The sequence below is a fragment of the Cryptomeria japonica genome, chromosome 1 (assembly GCF_030272615.1).
Source record: "Cryptomeria japonica chromosome 1, Sugi_1.0, whole genome shotgun sequence".
Lineage (NCBI taxonomy): Eukaryota > Viridiplantae > Streptophyta > Pinopsida > Cupressales > Cupressaceae > Cryptomeria > Cryptomeria japonica.
Genome location: NC_081405.1, coordinates 128,661,205 through 128,682,930, shown reverse-complemented (window position 1 = coordinate 128,682,930; position 21,726 = coordinate 128,661,205). Strand labels below are relative to the sequence as shown.

General features: G+C 35.1%; 1 protein-coding gene across 1 annotated transcript; it reads left to right on the top strand.

Annotated features, from left to right (window-relative positions):
- Positions 1-1,796: 1,796 nt before the first annotated feature.
- LOC131028274 (transcription factor MYB1-like) lies at positions 1,797-2,689 on the top strand. The gene is made up of 3 exons (XM_059208650.1): positions 1,797-1,932; positions 2,234-2,363; positions 2,551-2,689. Exons 1-3 carry the CDS (start codon positions 1,797-1,799, stop codon positions 2,687-2,689), a joined length of 405 nt encoding a protein of 134 aa, XP_059064633.1.
- Positions 2,690-21,726: the final 19,037 nt, after the last annotated feature.

The following is a 21,726-nucleotide window of genomic DNA, read 5'->3' as shown; positions in this document are numbered from 1 at the left end:
ATAGTGTATTAGAAAAATATAGATGTCAATAATATGCCTATTTATTCTTTTGTATAGTGAATACATGTTTGAATAGTTTTCCCTCTTCGGACTATGTGGAAAATTTTGATAAATCGCTATATTTTTTACTTCTTTTATTTAATATTAACTAAATTTAATACCTTTATCACTTAAATTTATTAGTTTTCCTACAATTAATCTGATATAAATGCCTTTATGGTGTGATTGTTATAAGATTTTACCTTACCTAGTATTTTTGACATATAACATTTTTAGTGTACATTATCTTTTTTAAGATAATATAATAAAATCCTATTCATCTCCCTAAAAATATGACTAGTTGTATTATTAAACTAAAGACAATGTAATGTACTATAGCCCGAGTTAGCCTAGTGCTGGAGAACTTGCACTGTTGAAAGAGAGGTCACAAGTTCAAATCCGTTGGTAATTTTGATTGATCAAAATAGGACCAATATTTACAATTTTTTATGTAGATAGAATGTAAAAATTCTATTGGTTGCTTGACAAATAGACCAAATGACATTTAAATATAATAAACTATTAATATCATACCATACAAACACAAGTGCATGTTATTAATTTTGGAAATTCGATTTCTTATACAGATTGGTCACTTTCATGTTAGCCTTGTGTTTCTCTTCCATCCTACAGTTGGCAATGTCTATGCAGCTAGCAGAATGTCCTTGACAAGACATTTTGTTTGTATTTATAAAATAAATTAAAAATCAGGATGCAATTAAACTTCGATTTTTTTTTTTTTCTATAAAGGCAAAACAAATGTCTTATCATATGCATTCTACTGGCTGCATAGAAAATTCCCCTACAATGTTCACACTTTCATGTGGATATCCTTCCTTTCTTTCTACACACCCTTACAGATGTGTAGAGCTAGTGCGCTTAAGAATAGTAGTTGGACCTTTAGCTTGGGAATCGTAGTTGGATTTTTTAACTTTTTAAAGATTTTTTTCTTGTTATTTAGGTATGGTGATTCCATGCGACATTTCGAATCCTTGAATCATTGAGCTATGATCGTTAATCAAACGATTAAGCTAATTTTTAAATTTCATACACTAAGATTCCATTGAAATATGAAACAAATTCTTGCTTCACTTTATTAGCAAGGAAAGTAAATTAAGCAAGCTCGTTGTAAACTAGGCTGTCAGTTCTCTAACTAATTTTTTTGGGTCGACTATTATCATAAAATATTTATATTCATAAAATTCTAATAAAGTTTATGTCATAATCTATTTATTTTAAATGTAGTTTTGCTTTTCTTAATCATTATGTAGAATTCTTTTGTCTTAATAATATTTGATATGTAAATGATAAAATGTAAGATTTTTTCTTAACATACTCATTCCATTAACATACTCATTCCATTATATTCCATCTTTGTTATAGTTGAATGTCTTTCAACCTAATTAATCATTGAAATAGAAGGTTATATATGTACATAATATTTTGAAAAGTTCTGTCGTCTAGCACAGAATGATTAGGGAAAGGAAGTTGTTGGAACTCATAAATGTACGTCGAATAGAAGACTCCATACAAGTTACAGCGGTGGATTTTGGGCAAACCATCGATGCCCGTTTATCAGGTGCCTATCGTTCTGCAGGTAGACCATACATATTTCAAAGTTTTGTCGTCTCACAGAATTAGTAGGGAAAAGAAGTTGATGGAACTCATAAAGAAGTTACTGGTCCCCTTCCCTCTGCTTTATATAAAGATGCTTACTCAGGAGAGAGTGGCAAGAATTGAGCTCTTTCTTGATCAGAATGGGCAGGACTCCTCGCTGCTCTAAAGATTCCACGCTCAACCGCGGGACTTGGACTGCTCGAGAAGATTTCATTTTAAGTGAATACATCAAAACTCATGGAGAGGGCAGATGGCGATCAACCCCCCAGAATACAGGTGATATAATTATTTTATTAAGGATTTTAAGTTTTCAGAGTACCAAATAATTCATGATAACAGTTCTTATGTAATTTCTGAATTCAGTTGTATAACAAGTGTGACTTCTATTACACCATGAAATGTGATATTCCAAATTTCTGAATTCAATTGTATAACAAGTGTGACTTCTATTACACCATGAAATGTGATATTCCAAAATTGAATTCAGAAACTAATTGCGCTTATAATAATTTTTCCTATATTCTAAACTGACCCATCAATTGCAATTCTGATTATAATGCTACCTTGCCTGACGCAGGTCTGAAGCGGTGCGGAAAGAGTTGTAGAATGCGTTGGTTGAACTATCTCTGTCCTGATATTAAGCGGGGGGACATTTCACCTGATGAAGAGGATCTCATCCTTAGATTGCATGGGCTCCTTGGCAACCGGTATCAAATGGGCATTAATCTTCGTTAGCAAGATAATAATTTTATATTATAAACATCTGTAATTAGAACATATGATTGTGATTTTTTATAATTACAGATGGTCACTATTTACAGAACATATGATTGTGATTCTTTATAATTTATGATTGTGATAGCAATTAGAAACTTAATGTTTTTGATCTTTCAGATGGTCACTCATTGCTGGACGGCTGCCAGGTCGAACAGACAACGAAATAAAAAATTACTGGAACACTCGTCTCAGCAGGAAGAGGCAGTCACTGCGACAGAAGAAAACCTTCCCGAAACTGCTTCTCCAGTTAAAGTAATGGCAGTGAGATTAACGAAGGGCCAAAGCAAATATGGTAGTACCTCTGGGATTTCTAATCATCAAGAAATGAGATCCTCTAGTACTGCGATTGTGCAGGCTGGACAGATCTCCTGCGAGTCATTGATCAATAAGGATAATTCTGATAGCATCGATTTTCCAATCGAGAAGAATATCATGGAAATTGATAGGCAGTTTGCACATTGTGAAAGACCCAGTTCAGTCGACTATCAAAGCCAACATTTTGAGCCTTGCGTAGATGGTGGAGTCAATACAATCCAGAGTATATTATACATGAACGAGCTATTTTCTCCAGAGTTTGATGCTTGTACCACTACTAAGATGGACCATTTGTTAGATCACAATATACACACACGTCAAGTCTACAGTGGCCAAGCCTACTGCTCCTGGAATCCGAGGAAGACTGGAATCTGCACAGTTTTCATGAAAGCCAGACACCGTATTGAAGTGAAGTGGTATATGTTAGAAAACAATGTTGTTTATTTCATAGCAACAGTGACTTCCTTGAGCTAATATTATGGATCTACCCTTCCTTAGTAGGGATGGGGACTGATTGAAATGTATCATATAAATGTGTCCACAACAATAAAGAGGTGACTTCCTTGAGTTAATATCATGGAGCTACCCTTCCGTTGTAGTGATAGGGAGTGATTGAAATGTATCAGAAAGATGTGTCCACAACAATAAAGAGGTGACTTCCTTGAGTTCATATCATGGAGCTACCCTTCCGTTGTAGGGATGGGTACTGATTGAGATGTATCAGATAGATGTGTCCATAACAATAAAGATGATTGAGATGTATCAGATAGATGTGTCCATAACAATAAAGAGGAGGAAGGACAGTTGACATCTGTAGTTAATTTAGGCATGTGTTGCTGTCGTTTGAAATATAGAAAGGTAGCTTGAATGTTTCTATTATGATATTAAATTTACGTATCTATTATGATATCAACTTTTATTTCAATGGTAATTATATGTCATGAGATGGCGACTAGCAAGACCATAAAATGAATTGTCCACAAAATGACGTCAAATCATAAGAATTACGACAAAAACATGACGACTGGAACAGGCATTTTGCTGGGGAGTAATACTGAAGTATTAACTGCATTTAATAGTTTTAAATATTCTTTCTTCTCCAAGAGATATACGGAAAACTGCATTTAATAATTTCAAATCTTCTTTCTTCTACAAAACATTTACGGAAAACTGAGGTCATTTTTGTTGCTAGTATGTATAGAAGAAAATCGAAGAATGTAGAAGAGTGTAGAAGAATGTAGAAGAGTGTAGATTATTGTATGACTAAAAATGAGCAAGAGAGCTATATGTAATGGAAGATTATTGTATAACTTCCCTTGTTTCCTTCACATTTCTGGTAGTAAATATGTACTGGACTTTTCCTTCAGTGTTTGTCTACAAAATGCTTATACAGCTCGTAATTTCAGTAACTAGGTAATACAGATTTTCTTTTATTAGGAAACTAGTCCAGAAGGTTATCTAACAGAAATATTGGAAAAAGGAAATGGAGTTATTTATTAACATCTCAGCGAACAAGAATATTACGTGGGCTAGTAATGAAAATACTAAATTAATTCAGGTCAAGAAAATCTTCTTTTCGACGTGTTTTAATAATGAGCAAAACCCCATGTTCGAACTCTAATTAAGGAAAATTATGATAAACAAAATATATTAATAAGACAATTCATTTTTCAAGATATTCAACGTAAAATATATTAATTAGCATATTTATCTTTAGAGGAATATAAGTGAAGTACATCGAAAGATATTATATTTGTTCATTATTCCACTTAAAAATTATTATACTATTATATTATTATTGATATTAAACTATAATGTCGTAAATTGCACCCCGTGCAATTCCACGTCACATAAACATCTTCTCTACAAGCCGATCAAGAACACTTGTCGCTTGTTTGTCTTTTTGTCCACATGGATTGCTGTGTCAGCTTAGAACTTGTCTTTTATCAAGCATATTGACCGGTTGACTTATGGCCTCTAGCGCATTGTAGAGACATCAACGCGTCGTGACTCTTTCTATCTGCAGGTGGGCGTTTGAGAGTTACGCCTACACCCAGAAGAGTTTGCAGAGCCTTTGTCTGCTATTACCCATGTCGGGATTCACTTCAGAGGCTATATCTCATGCATTTTTGTAATGGGAAAGGATTCTTGATCATTTTGAAGAAGTAGCTTGAACTCTAGATGTCCATTATCTTTGTCATACACATATTTTCCAGCATTTGAAGACCACCATTGTTGCAGCTTCTTGAAGAATTTTTGGTGCCATCTTCATAAATTGAAGGGGAGTTCACTATCTTTCTTAGTTCATTTGCATATCTATAATCTCTTATTTTCAACTTATCTATTGTCTTAATTGTCAAATGCTTATCTTTATCATTTTATTTCTTGTCATTGCCACTATCTGTGTTGTCCATGGAGGTGGAAACACTGAAACAGGGGTTTGACTGAGGCAGGCCTCTAAACACAACCCCCCACATTTTCTCTCTTTGTTTGTGTCTAGGTTTGTGATCGAAGGGAAAAAATCATCTTGTTGGAGGCTACAATGGTAGACTATTTGTAAGCTTTCCCTATCCTTCTCTCACTTCGTTCCAGTGATATTCCTTAGCTTAGTTTATCATTTATATCATTTACTTAATAGTTTAGTTGTATCTATCATTTTTCGTACAATCTATGTACTTTGTTCGTACAGGATGACAACACGTCGCGATGGTGTCCCATTTTTGCACGCTCATTCTTAAGACAAAGGCTTAATAGGGTCATCTAGGAGTTTTGTTTGTCATTTATCTTATTCTGTACTTAGCATCCCCTAGCTCACCTTTAGCGCCAGTTTAAGTGAGCTAGAGGGAAGGTAGGTTTTTTCTTCGAGGTTCATCACCTTGAGGGTGATAAATCCTATCCTCTACATTTTGGTGAACCAGATGTGAACTAGTTGCATTATCTTTTTCTTTAATCTTTGTTTTATAAAATCTTTAAATAATTCAAGAAAAGTAAAGAGCAAAAAAATAAAAGACACCCTCATAGTGTGGTTGAAGTGTTGTGGAGCTTGTCAATGAGCTTTACGACACAGATTGCCACAATAGTTGTTGTAATTTGGATTGCTAGAAAGAGTATTCCAACGAATAGTTACAGTCCTCCTAGGCTAGGTACATTATTTAACAATCCTCTTCTTGACCCTAGTGACTTTCTAGCCTCACCCTATTAGGACCATTTTTGACAAGGGTACCTTCTCCACCTGATTCACAATCCAATTCTATGAATAAAACCTTGAGGAAATCTCCTATGTCTTTTCCTTTCTTTGTTGATCATGATTCTTCTATCACCATTGATTTTGAACAGATTAACATGTAAGAGAAGAATCTAAGAGACTTTGAAGGTTTCCTAAACTAGGAGAATGTCCTCCCCCAAGCCAGAAATGTTGTAAGCACTCTGAGAGACATATTGATCTCAGATAGAAGAGACCCAGAGATGTTGAGGGCATTATCTATAATTGTCAAGAGTCACATGCCCTTGGCTAGTACCTCTCCCCAGGATAGCAAGTCCAACACTTGTGGTTCTTAGCTTGGTGTCAACATACCTAGTTTAAAAGTGCATATGGTCAATCCCGCACCAACCATCTCTACTATTAATGCTTCTACCATTCCCCTGGGTTATACTAGAGGTAGTTCCACTCTCATTTCTTCTATAGGACACACTTCTTTTGCCAATGTTGGTTCAAGTACTGGTGCTATCCCTAGTGGTAGTACCAGTCCTCATGTTAGTGCTGGTGCAGGTGGTGGCACACATGGTGCTCCTCCTCCTCCTCCATCACCTAATAATCCTATCATTAATACCATATTGCTGAATATGGGGCAGTTGTAATTGTAGCTCACGAACCTTGCATCCACCTCTGGCCAGTCTTCGATGCATGCCTACTATCGCAAGAGCCCACTTGACATCAACATTCTTAATACCATCCTTCCCCAGGGGGGCGAGTCATTAAAGTTTGATCAATTTAATGGTGATGCAGATCCCCATGTACACATTGATTTGTTAATGACCATGTGTAGTGACTAGCATAGTCTGGATTTTGTCTTTCTCAAGCTATTCTCACATACTCTTAAGGAGACTATATTAGAATGGTATAGTTTGTTATTTGACCACTCTATCTAGATGTTTGGTCAGCTTATGGATCTCTTCCTCAGATGGTTCCCAACTACCATTAGCAACAGGGTCACCATTGCTAACCTTGTTCATTGCAAGCAAAAGCCAAATGAGAGGGTTATAGAATTTATCTCACGATACCAATCTATCTCTACCAAGATCCTATTTTCTCTACTAGATAGTGATTTGTAAAGGATGTTCATCAAAAATATGCAACCGACATTGAGGGAGAAATTATCCCTTAATCGGTATAAAAAGTTTGCCAATCTATGTTCTACGCTCACTGACTACCAACATATATTGACTCAATTTGGAGAGTCCTCTTCAAACCCTCATAGTGATACTTTTGTAGGAATGTCCTCAAAAGGGTCTCAAAAGAATAAAGTGGCTAATTTCATAACTACTCTTATGATAGTTGATGCATAGGAACTACAATGCAATAGGGTATTCACCAAATTGGATGACGACTATTTGAGCATAATACAAAGGATATTAAAATGCAATCTCATAACCCTTTTGGAGATCAGACCTCTTCCTGATAACAGACCGCCCTTGTTGGTATGATGGTTTAAAATTTTAACAATATCACCATGTACTTGGTCATGACACTGAGATATGCTATCATATTAGACACATAGTCCAAGATCACATCGCTAGTGGAGCTATAAAGGTTGGTGACAAAAAGCATAAATCTAACAAGTCTATTGATAAAACAATCAATGAGTTGGAAATATATACAAATTTGTTCCCTCCTCATTTGTCTAATTTTATCTCTGCATCAAATTCAATGTCAGATGATGGTTCTTATGTTAATATGGTTACTATCAATCTAACATTGCCTCCTAGCTAGAAGGTACAAGTATCTGATATATCATTCACCGTTCTAGATACCCCATATTGTGGAGAGCTTACTCCTCTATACATCCCTACAAAGATCAATGGTCAAACTATTACAGGTGTGATGGTTGACCCTTCATGCAAAGTTGATGTCATAATAGAGGAAACCTTATTTGTCAATGGATGGCATAGGTCGAGATACAACAACTTTCGTGTAACTTTGAGAACGCATAATGGGTTGTCTCTTTCTCCTTTGGGTAGTATCACTTTTGATAGTCCTGGTGGGACCCAAGGTTGTGTCATCCATGTTTGTGATCATTCCTGAATTACACCTTTTTTGAGTTAAACTAGGTATTCCCTAGTTGATTTCTATGGATGGAGTTCCTTCATGGATTCATGAGTGTCTGAAGTTTCGTCATGAGATTTCGGTACATGTTGTCTAGGATACTGGATATCAACCCCTAGTAGCCCATGGGGATTTTTTGTTGGATCATTTTTGGCCAACTCTAGTGGAACCCATGCTTTCCTTTGGACTTGATACACCAAGCATATTATCAATACAAGATGAGGGGGTCATCCCCTAAATTAGTTCAGCCTAGTTATTCGTTGCCTCTTCCTACATTGACTTTTTCTCCATCTATTCCTATGTTGGAGCGAGTAGTGCCTTATTCCCCTTCATTATCGAGGGTTGAGGTTAAACCTGTTCCTTTGAATAGACCCCCTTGTCCACCCAAGACTGCGCACCTTTGGTGGTGTCTTATGTTCGTGCGACTGCACCTAGTGCAGATAAGGGAAAGACACCTACACTGTCAAAGTTTGCAGCCTGCCCTCCCTTCGAGCTCCCAATCATGGGCAATATCCCTTGGCCTTCTCAATATGAGAAGGGGAAGCATTCCTCTTGTGCTCATCCATCACCACTTTCTCCTCCTTCACAACCCATGTCAGCACCCTCTATTCCTCCAGCTTCTCCTCAAGGTAAGTGAGGTAGGGTGCCCGTTACTATGAATGTAGTGCTTATCTCAAATGCACCTCCTATTCCATCGATTGGGCCTTCTCCTATCCCAGACAAGGTTTCACAAACCTCTCCTATGGAACATGGTGCTCCTGATCCTTCTTGAGCTTTGGCTCATGGTCCTTATCTTCGTCACAATCAGCATGCGTGTGAGCGTAAGTGCTATCGATGGGCCATGGCTCAATAATGTGATGTTGCTTTGTAGTCTAGAAGTGCACCCTCAACACTCATTCTTATCACACAAGATCCTATCTCTTTGGATTTTCCAGTTTCTGCATCATCTTTGGTATTTCTTTTGGTTGTTCTGGTGCCTATCAATGAACCCCCCTAAAAGGGTGTACTTCTTCATTGCTCCTTCCTTGGAGCTGCCTCTTATCACTTCATTGTTGGATGTCCCTCCATTGTCCCAGCATTTGGATATGTTGCACACATAGGTGGTGCCAAGTGTAGCTTTGTCTGACCCTCTAATTTCACAATCACTTCTTCATCAAATCTTTTGCAGGGTCCTCCAATATACTATGGTTGATAGATGACCTGTGCCTCCTATGCATCCTAAATGAAAGTTTGAGTAGGGTTCCATTTCAAAGTTTTGTGGGCACAAATCGACTCAGGTATGCTTATCATCTATCTCTTTGTTTGATTCAATGCTTATTTCTATGTATGTCTTTGTTTGTGTTGTTAAGAAGGCCCCACCTTCTCTAGAGTTTGTCACTGCCCGTCTTGCCAAGGCCGAAAGTCCAACTCCTAACTCACCTCCTCGAACTTAGTCACCTGCTTCCTTTATGGAGGAATGCTTGTTCGACTCTTTAGAGGATATCCCAATGTTGTTTATAATCTTCATACAGTTTTTGACCCTTGCTTCTTTTGAGCTTGTGGATGCAGTTGTTATCGCATCCTCATCCCTTGCCCTCACTACTAGTGAGGAACCTAGTGTTGTGCTTGTGATTGCTCTGCTTTAGTCTCGCCCTCCTTCATCATATGATCAAGATTGTGAGGATGATGACTTGATCATTGAGGGGTTCTACGGCACTATCTTCCTTTATCTTGTAGCATAACATGTGTGCATGATTGTGTTCCCTCATGCTTTCTTTACCTATTTGTTCTCTCCCAGAGGACCCAAGTTACTTTGTTAGTGCTTAAAAATGGGAGGTTGAGTGTCTTTATCTGTTGTGCTCTCCTAGAGGACCCGAGTTACTCCGTAGGTGCTCAGATACATGAGATTTTCTCTCATAAAACTTCTTCTATCTGTTATCTATTTCTTCTATATATCGTATCTTACTTTTTGACATTCGGGGACGATGCAAAGCATTGGGGGCATTTAGGCCTTCTTCCATGTTGACCCAATTTTTTTATTTTCTCTTTATCTTCATGTGCTCTTCTTCAGATCTGAGAACTTAGGAATTATGATGAAACATCCATCTACAACTCTATTACATATTTTATCTCCCTTCTATGGGTTCTGACACCAAATAATGAAATCCCCATGTACTCTTGCATCTTTGTCGATGTTGTGGGTCTTATGTCTCATCTGTCAAAGATGACATTCCATGGAAACATCTCACTATGTTGACGTGCCACAACGTTTCTTCTCCTTAGAATGACAATCCTTTTATGCATACCATTCTAAGGGTGGGCTCTCATATCTACATAATTTGTATTTGGCATTTGTATATGTATAGCTCAACATTCTTGTTTTCCTTGGTGGGGGTTAAACCATTCGATCTATTTTATTTATTTTGTTGCCTTTCGTGGGGGCCAATCCACTACTTATTAAATCAATTTATGATTGCCCAATTGCATGACTATCTAGCATTTTTCTATTCAGGCCGCCCAAGTCTTGCAATATCATATGGCTATCTAGCATAACACAACTTGTTACCCATACTGGAACTATCTCTTTTATCATGGAAACTACTATTCCTTATCTTTTGTAATAGGGGTTTTCCTCCATTAAGAAAGGTTTGTTTCTATTAAGCTATCTTATCTATCTCATCTATTCAATGTCTAGTCGCTTGTTTGTCTAATATGTTAGACTGCAACTGATGTGTTTGTCATGAAATATCCTTGTGAAATCTAACTCTATCTTAATTTTATCTCGCTAGGGGCAAATTTGTCTAATCAATGAATTCTAATTCCTCTTTGCAAATCTTAATATCATCTCTCCACTTTATCTTCACATTTATCAATAAATATATGCTCGCTAAAGTGGGGGCAAAATGTAATGTCATAAATTGCACCCTATGCAATTCCATGTCACATAAGCATCTTCACTACAATCCGATTGGGAACACTCGTCTCTTGTTTGTCATTTTTTCCACATGGAACCCCCTGTTAGCTTAAAACTTGTCTTTTATCAAGCATATTGATTGGTTGACTTACGAACTCTCTCACTGTGGAGACATCAGCACACCGCACTATCTTCTGGCAAATTTATCAATCTGTAGGTGGTCATTTGAGCATTATGCCTGCACCCAGAAGAGTTTGTAATGCCTCTATCTAGGGCCACCAACATCGAGATTCACTTTGGAGGCTATATCTCATGGATTTTTGTAATGCGAAAGGATTCATGATCATTTTGGAGAAGTAACTTTAGCTTAGGGTGTACCTTATATTTATCATACACATATTTTCTAGCATTTAAAGACCACCATTGTTACATAGTTTCATGAAGAACCTATGGTGTCATCTTCATAAGTGTTTGAGCGGAGTTCACTATCTTTCTTAGTTCATTTTTCATATCTATATCTCTTATTTTCAACTTATCTATTGTCTTAATTATCAATTTCTTATCTTTATCATTTTATTTCTTATTGTTGCTACTATTTGGGTTGTCTATAGAGGTGGAAACACTGAAACAAGGGTTTGATTGAAGCAAGCCTGTAAACACAACCTCCAACATTTTCTCTCTTTATTTGTGTGCAGATTTGTGATCGAAGGGAAAAACTCATCTTATTGGAGGCTTCAATTGTGGACCAATTTAATATGTTCTCCCTATCCTTCTCTCACTTTGCTCCAATGTCATGCATTATATATTCCTTAGCTTAGTTTATCATTTATATCATTTACTTAGTAGTGTAGCCATATATGTCGTTTACGTATAGTCTCTATACTCTGTCTGTACAGGATGACAATGTGTTGTGATGGTAGTTTTGCATTCTTGTCCTCAAGACATAGGCTTAGCAAGGTCATCCGATAGTTTTGTTTATTGGTCATCTATCTTATTTTGTACTTAGCATCCCCTGGATCACCTTTAGCGCCAGTGTCAGTGAGGTAGATTGAAGGTAGGTTTGTCCTTTGAGGTTCATCACCTTGAGGGTTACAAATCCCATCCTCTACATAAACTAGCATAGATATCTTAAATACATCTATCTAAAAAAATGTAGAGAGATATCAACTATTTTATTTAGCTTCAAATTATTTGATTTTATATTTTTTTTCTTCTCTAATATAAATTTTTAATTCTAATTTTTAAAATCCAATTATTTATATCTATCGCTTTATATTTATGTTTTAAAATTCTTATCAAATTATTTAAATATATATATATATATATATTTATAATAAATTATTTTAATTAAATTAATTATTTTAATGTCTACTAATAATAATAAAAAATATTGGTATATGTTGTGATTATAAAATGGTAGATTCAAATTATATATATACATATATGTGTATGTATATATATATATATATATATATATACATACATGTATATATGTATACATACATGTATATATGTATACATACATGTATCTACACACATATATGTATATATGTATATATATATATATATGTGTGTGTGCGTGTGTGTGTGTGTGTGTGTGTGTGTGTGTATGTGTGTATATATATGTGTGTGTGTCTGTGTGTGTATATATGTATGTGTATGTGTATATGTATATATATATATACATATATGTATATGTATATGTATATGTATATGTGTGTGTGCGTGTGTGTGTGTGTAGACACACACACACACGCACACACACACACACAAACACACACATATATAATTTTAATTAAGACATATCTTTGTTTTTATGTGGTGTTTATTTTGAAAATATTATGTTTTATATATTCATATTTTTTATATTTTCATTAAACTCTTTACCAAAGTAAAAAAGATTTCAGCTCCAAATTATTACTATATTATTATATCATTATATCATTATATCATTTATATTTAGTATATATTATAATTAATAATATTAGATTGAGATAATTACAAAGTTAACTGATTTTGTGATGGAGATAGAAGAATTGATTAATCAGTTATAAATAAATATTTTTATTTCTTTTACCTTTGATGCATTTAAGTGTCACAAACACGTCAAATTAAATGCTTCTAGTTTTTATTGATGAACATTTCTACGTTCATATATGAATGTAATATGCCTTCAACATAATGAAAAAATAATAATTGCTATTTCTTTTAATTAGAAAAAGTGAAAGCAATGTGAAGGAGAGTCACCAAAGTCAAATAGATTGGGAGATGCAACTCAGGTTGAAAACTAAAAAGCATTACATACAGAAACAAAATCATCCATGACAATTGAAAGCTAAAGATTTTGTGTAGAACCAAGTTACAACAAGAGAAAATATTACTTTTCTCTAAAAATACAAAGTACATAATCATTTTTAATAATCTTAAACATTATAAATAGAAATCTATTACGATCATTAATAATAGCTACTAAAATTACTATTGTGATGCCCCTTCAATGCTTTAGCAAGAATTAAGTGCTGCAAGGCTTTTGGTTGTGATAATCAGATTCTTATATTATGATATTAACTTTTATTTTATATCATGGGATGGCGACTGGCTAGACCATAAAATGAATGGTCCACAAAATGACGTCAAAATGAATTATGACAGTGACATGACGACTGAGAGAGCCATTTATGGTAGTAAATATGTACTGGACTTTCAGTGTTTGTCTACAAAATTCCATTTATGGTAGTAAATATGTACTGGACATTAAGTGTTTGTCTACAAAATTCCATTTATGGTAGCAAATATGTACTCGACCTTCAGTGTTTGTCTACAAAATTCCATTTATGGTAGTAAATATGTAGTTTTTGTCTAGAAAATGCTTACCAGTAAGTACGTAATACGGACTTCATTCTGTTATCAAAATCTTCATTCTCAACGAACAAGAATGGTACGTGTGCTACTAATGAAAATACTAAATGATTGCAGCATTTCACGGAAGACTCAATCATAATTTTACATATCATTTACAATAAAAAATAGTTAGGTATAGTTATCATGTTTTTATTAGTCAAAAATTATCTCTGACTATTGAATTCAGTAATATTCTACAACGGACATAAATATATAAGTTGGTTTACATTGTTTTTATTGTATTATTTATAATATGTTATGTTAAATTTATTATTTGATATGGAAGCTTGAACTTAAGTCCAATGATTTGTTTCTATCATTAATTTATTTTTTAATTGGTTTTCTATTGTAGGGTTCTATGTTCAACTCATGTGATTTTCTCAACTTAATATTAGAGTACAAGTCTAAATTGATATCTTGTCGAGTTAGAGCTAAGGATTGAGCTTAACTTGGTATGGGAGCATAAATCTAGGCTAATATCTCTTCCATTAGAAGTTAAGAGCTGATCTCAAATTTATATGGGAGCACAAGTCCAAGCTGATATATCTTCTATGAATTTTCTCTTCCTTTTTTTTGTTGGACTATGCAGTTCTTGGATTTACAATGTAATATAAATTTCATATAAATGTTTTGGGCAATGTTATGCAATTTATATTTGGGAAAAAGAAGTGTTAGACTTGAAAAATGGATTATTTGTAGACTAAAATAGTTAAAAAGTTGGGCTAGGAGGATGAGAAGTGAAAGGTTGCACATGGTTTGAGACACAACACATTATTTGCAGAAAATATTATATTATATATGGTGGGTGTGTGTGTGTGTGTGTGTGTGTGTGTGTGTGTGTGTGCACGTGTATATATATGTATATGTATATGTATGTGTATATGTATAGGTATAAAAGGAATTAAATAGTATAATTATAATGACGTAACGATCTAGGAAAAAATCTTATATGCAAACACATCTCTATATATGAAAAGTAAAAAAATTATACACACATAATTAAATTAAAAATAAATAAATTATATTATGAGAAAGGGAAAACTAATAAGTATGAGAATGTGAGAACCTACAAAGCTATATATATACTTTATATGGAACATATTCAAATATAAGTATACATAGATGCATATGTGTATGTATGTGTGTGTGTATATACATACATATAGTGTTGCAAATGTGGTTGTGTTGTCATTGACGTCAAACTTGTTTGGTGTTGTCATTGATGTCATAAGTAAAGATAAGTTTGTGTTGCTTGTAGTTGTGTGTAGTGGTGACAAAGGTGAAGAAGCTGTAGTTGTACAATTGTGGTATGTGGTTCAAAAATGAGTGTTCACATATTGTTATGTTGTTTGGAGGTGGTGTTGAGTGAGTATGAGGTGTTTCTGAAAGATGACAAGTAGTGGAATGTACAATATGCAAGAAAGAGTATTTAATGTCTTCATAGAGGATCCTTTGCTTCCCTCTAGTTTTTTATGACAATGGCTTGCATTTTTTGATATAATGTTTATGTTATGTGTATGTTGCACTAGATCATATTTTCATATCCTTTGTTACTCAGGTGGTGGTTGTAGTTTGCTGATAGCGAAGTTGTCTATTAGGACTAGTCTAGAGAATGCTTTGCATTGCTCCGTTATGATGATTGAAGTATTGCATCCTGGAGGACATGTTCATATGGTTTAAAAAATGTTCTAGTTCATATTTCATGTGTTGAATTTTGTGAGACTCTCATCAACTTAGTTGATTTATCTTATTTAGATCATACTCTTTTAGTTTAGATATACTTTGGAGGATGAATGATGAGGAGGCAATAGAATGGAAGGATAACCTTGAACCAACCAACCTCTAAAGGCTTGCAAACTCAACCAAAACCCTACTACCAAAGGGTCCTTACACAACACCAACTCAAGCAATGGTTCAATGACACTAAACAATGCCTTGGGAGACTCAAGAGCTCCAATATGTCCACTTACAAACAACCAACACTATCAAGTTTTGTGTGACTATACACACCTTTGCATACATGAGTGGGCTACTATTAGGCTTTAGGGGTTTGAATGGCCCACTTGACCAATTCAATACAACAACTCTTGGAGGGGTGTTCTCTCAAGACCTTAACACAAATGAAACAAGATTTCATGGTTTAGACCCATCAAAACATCAATTTTGACTCACTTGCCCACAAACAAAATCGGTTGCAATTAGGCCTCCATTTGAAGGAATCGAGTGACAACTTTTGACACCCTGAGGATCTAGGGAAACAAATTATATTTTCAGATACCCTTTTGGGATTTCTCAACAATGTCTCAATTTCCAATACCAGACCAACTTGCAGATATCCCAACAAATACTACACCAACAGACCTAATAGGGCTATTAGGCCTATTTGATTGAACACCTATCACAAACTTGCTTGGTTCTCCTAAAAGATGACTATACCTAACCATGAAATGTTGTGTCAACCTCCAAAATACTCATCTGTCATATTTAAACCCCTTTCCAATGCTCTGCCATTCAATTCTCTCACACTGCACTCATCAAACCGGTTTGTCACATAAAGATGTCAGACCTAGGGTTAGTTCTCAATCCTCTTCGCGCTGTTGTGTCCTCTTAATGGATCTTGGAATTGACATATGATACAATGGCCTATCATCTTCTATAACAGTAGTGTGTTCAGTTAAGGATTGATAGGCCAAAACCCATTATTACAATCAAACCCTAGGGGTTTAAGGGTTTTAGGCTACCCGATATAGACTTGCTTGTTGAATGGGGCAGTGATAACTTCAAGGGTTCACCACAAATGCAAAACAAAGGTAAAAAAATCTAGTTTCAGGATTTATGTGATGATCATTCTTGGCAATCCACCTTCAGTATCCAATCAACATAAATTAGATGATTTCCTATGTTTCCAATAGTTTTGATGCTTCAATTTCCTTCTCAAAATAATCAAATCAACACACACTTACATATTTTGGGGTTTGGGATCCTTAAAGGTGTCACCCCAAACTAACACAACCTCCTCCAATTGAACTGACCATTAGAGAATCATGACTTACAAAAAGTACAAAATTGTCATGACAAGAAATTGACAATATGATATTTTTTTTCAATAATCAACCAACTTAGACTCTAGACTATCATAGTCCCCCAAAATGATTGGATTACTTTCAACATTTTGCTAAACCATGACCTTAAACACAATGAAATAGGTCCAAATAGACATGAAAGGACTGTTGGAACCAACTTTTACATTATTACATCAATTTGACCCATTTTGACTCATTTGCACAATATTGGCCAAATCAAGACCTTCCTAGGACCAACTGGACAACTTTATTACATGAATGGTAAAATGACCTTATTGAAATGCTATTGGCCTCATTAGGTACCTTATTTGAAACCATCTAGAACTAAAAATGTTCATATTTGACCCCATATAGGTCATTGGAATCAGGGGGTACACTTGGTTCACTTGGTGCTCCTATACCAATGAATTAAGATTTTTTTATGGGTCTTATTGTTGTGTGGGAATATTTTCATTGAGTAATTTGCATTGGGTGATGTTTTTAGGATGACTAATTGGTATGCTTTATCATTTGTCTATGCGTTACATTTGATCTCAACTTTGGAGGATGTTTTAGTGTGTGTAGTTCATTGGAATTGACCTTGTAAGACTTATTGTGATGTATTTGGGTCCCCTTTATATCCTAGAGTGGACTGCATCTAGTGTATTTTCTATTTGTGGTTGACCTTGTATAATTTATGTATATTATATTTGTGGCCAATCCAGTTTAGGGTTTCAAATAATAAGCTAGTATATAAAGATATGTGAATGTGTGAATTGTGACATGGAATGATGTGGATTCAGTGGGAATAATGTGCAAGCATATGTGGAGAAGAAAGAGTGCAAATTTTAGTTTGTGTTGAGCCTTGATGATCGTGCCCTTTAGTGTGATAGAGTTTTGAGACAATGAATGTCTGAGTTGTGTTTTCCATGATATTGTTCATTTGACATAGTTGTTCAAGGGTAGGTTCATGATTAAGAGATCTTGTTAATTTCAATTTTGTTAGGATTAATGATAGTCCCAAAGATACAGAGAGGGGGGGGGGGGTGTGAATTAGTATCTAACCGGTTAATAGAATATTTAACCTTATTAAGTATTTTGCATTTCAAAGTAGTGTACCGGTAAACAAGAATTAATGCAGTAAACATGAACAATAAAGACATCATAGAAAACACACCATAACACAAGATGTTTAATGAGGAAACCCAGTGTGGGAAAAACCTCGGTGGGATTTGTGACCCACAATATTTACTCACTGGCCAATGAATAAATATTACTTACAATGAGGGGCTTGTACATGTAGGAAGGCCAATTGCTTAGAGCTCGCTGCTCAATCTACAATATGGAAGTCTCACTAACTTACAAAATGGATTATAAAAATCCAATACAATATACTGCTTCAAATTAGCATCAAGTATGCTAGGTTCAGTACCAGTTTAAGCTCATACTATAACCATAAACCTTATACAAAAATTGTCCTATGCATATATGTCATGTCGACTTTACAAAAGGATATTTACAATTAAATATAATAAACAAAAGTTTATTCCTGTCGGCTGGAGTGCCGATATGCATTGTAGCCGCTACCGGTGAAGTGTCTATCGGTGTTTGTGCCTGCCAGTAGTTTGCTAGATGAATGCCGGTAGGTTTCCATCAATGAAAACACCATCATTTCTCACTAGAGTGTAGAATGCCAACAATCTCCCCCTTTGGCATTGATGGAAACACTCATGAGAAAAATCCAAAAATTGTTTCCAAAAATGAAGTCCAAAAATTTGCCAAAAAGTATGTGCTCCCCCTGAGCAGATGATCTCCTCTGAATAGGCATTTTTCTCTATCCACTACTCCCCCTTTGACATCAATGACAAATGTTGTCAAAAATTGTCGAACGAGAGCAAAATTTTACCTTAAGGTTTGTAACCGGTTGGTTACAATCTGAAATATATCAGCCAAAACCAAGTTTAAACTCTGCGTGAATCTGTTGTTGTCATTCATGGTTGCCTCAGTTCATTGGATTGTGTCGGTGAGATGATGAATATGCTCCTCCCCTGATATTTCTCCTTGAATTAATGCCTTAGAGATCTCATTTCTCAGAGAGATAAGAGTATCCAACTTAGGACTAAGTTTATACTTCAGCTCTCTAGCATTTGCCTTGATCCTTTCTTTTTCCTTCTCAAATTTCTCCAACTTTTTCTCAAATCTTGCTATCTCTTGCTCAATAACTGATATAGGTTCGGATGAACCAATGATGTTATTAGCTATATCATCAATTTCCTTTTGTACTCTGCTTATTTCTTTTTCAATGTCCTGGGTCAATAGATGTGGCTTGCAAGTTCCTCTATACAGTTCCTTATACTCCAAAATTGTTGTATTTAGTGTCGATAGAAGTGTGTTAATATACTCAGTGCACTTGTTTATTGTCTCCTCAAATAATTTTTCTTTTTCTTTTTTCATTTTCTCTTTGAATGTGTCCTCATTTACCTTATCCACTATTATTACATTTCCAATAATAAATATAGACAATATGTCTAACTATCCTAAAGATTCCTTTACATTATCTACATTGCATTTTGGTGCAATCATCTTAAGAATAGGTATGGTATCATCAATTGCCTTGTAGGCCAGAGCATTACCGTCAATTATCTTCTTGATTGAGTCCAAAAGTACCTCTATTACATTAGTAGGTCTGAATTCAGATGTTTGACCAAATGCCTTTATTGTTTCAGTGCTTCCAATGTTAGTAACCAACTTTCTTGTCTCAACCTCTGGTGGATCAGTCCAATTTTGTGTTTCCACCTGTAGTGGCTTGGGTTTCTCAGTGATTACCGGTTTTACTATCTTGACATGTACCTGTGCCTTTGTTAGTTTCTCTGTTGGTTTCTCAGTGTTATCAGCTACCGATATCTCTGTGTTATCAATTGTCGGTATCTCTGTCTTTGTCGGTTTCTTCATGCCAGCATCTACACTACCAATATTCATTCCACTATCCAAAGGTTGCTCTGTATGCTCTATTTTCTCTATTTGTACTTCAACCTCTACATTTCCTGCCAGTTGCTCAACAATGTTTCCACTGCCAACAATATCATCTTGTACCTTTGTGTTGTCCTTGTCCACAATAATGTTTACTTCCCAAGTATCAACATTCATGGTGAATAGAATTTCTGATTTAGGGTTAGTGTCATCATGTGTTATGTCCACATTTTTAGTAGCCAGTGTATCATCAGTGTGTACTAGTGTATTATCCAAGGGTGGTGATAAGTTGTTAGTTATTTTGATGTTTGGTATTCCACCAACTTTACCTTTCCCTTTGTCCTTGTCCTTTTGATAGACTTTGAATGTTTTCTTGGGTCGGTTCAATTCTTCCTGTTTTTCCTTTTCTACAAAAAAGATATCCCATTTGTTAGTTGTTTCCTCTGTAATTTCATTTACTCTTCCAGCCATTAAGCTCACTTGTCGGTGACCACTAGCAAAAACTAATCTGTTAGCTTCACGGATTAATTCATCAATCTCCTCTTTCGAGTTAATTGGATGAACATCCATAATTTTTTCAATCTTAAGTTTCTTGTCTAACTCCATTACAACAATCCTCTTTGCATCTAACCTTCTGTATAGGTCATTTGGTAAACCATCTACTACTTCAATTAGCACTTTGTTGTAGATGTCCAGATGTTGAATAATGTTGTTTTCAACACTTTCCTTTTTAGAATCAGTGAATGTGTTATACAACTTGCTCACATTAGCCAAGTTACCTTCATCAATAATTTCATTCAGTAAATTATCTAAAGGTGGTATTACCTATTTCTGTTTCTTCTTGGGTGTCAACTTTTTGCTGGTTGTCTTATCACTTGTTTCTTCTGTCTCAGAGTTCTTGTTTTCTTGGGTGAAGGAGAGGGTACCAGTGAAGGTTTTCTCTTCCTATCAACTCTCTTAAACTCAACAGGTATCTCATTGTCAGATGATGTGCCTCCGATTGTAATCCTTCCAGTTAACTTTCCTTTATTCTAGTAAGATTCATGACGTTTTCTTTTATTTCCTTTACTTGTTTTGATGTATCTCTTATATACTTTTCTCTTCTCTTCCTTTGTTTCAATTTTTGTACACCACTCTCAATTGTTTTTGCACTGCCAAAAACTTCTTCTATTGGTTCTCTAGGTGCTTCTAATAGGGATTTAGCATAAGTTTCAATAATATTTACATCAGCCTCATACCCCATTTTAGTTACCCATACAGTTCTAGGAAGAACTGCTTCCATCCATATTTCATCCTTCTTAATCACAAAGCAGATTTCCTTATCATATTTGTCTACTATACTTTGTGGTAGTCTCTCTCTTGTTTTCATTTTGGCTTGGAAAGCTTTGAAATATTTAGTTATATTGTTTTCCCTAGTAGTACCCATGCCGGTGAAGGCTTCTTGCAACTGTTTTCCTACCGGTATGTCATATCCAAAATCTTTGTGTCCAATACCAGGAATTTATTTTGAAAAATACAACATAAGGCATACTAAAAGATTACCAAAATGAAATATCCCTTTCTTGTCTCCTTTTATCTTCTTCAAATTGTCAACTAGTTCATCCTTAAGCCATTCACATACATCTATTTTTGCATCATTATTTACCATATCACAAGAACTTTTAATGAAAAGTCTAGAAACTAAGTTAAGTCAGTTTGCATGTGTGGTCTTATAGCCTAAAATCATACTTATGAATCTTACATTGATATCCTTGATGTCATTTACTCTCGGAGATCTACTATCAAATGTTGCTCCGGTTAAGGTCATGACTATGTTGTTAGGTACCTTC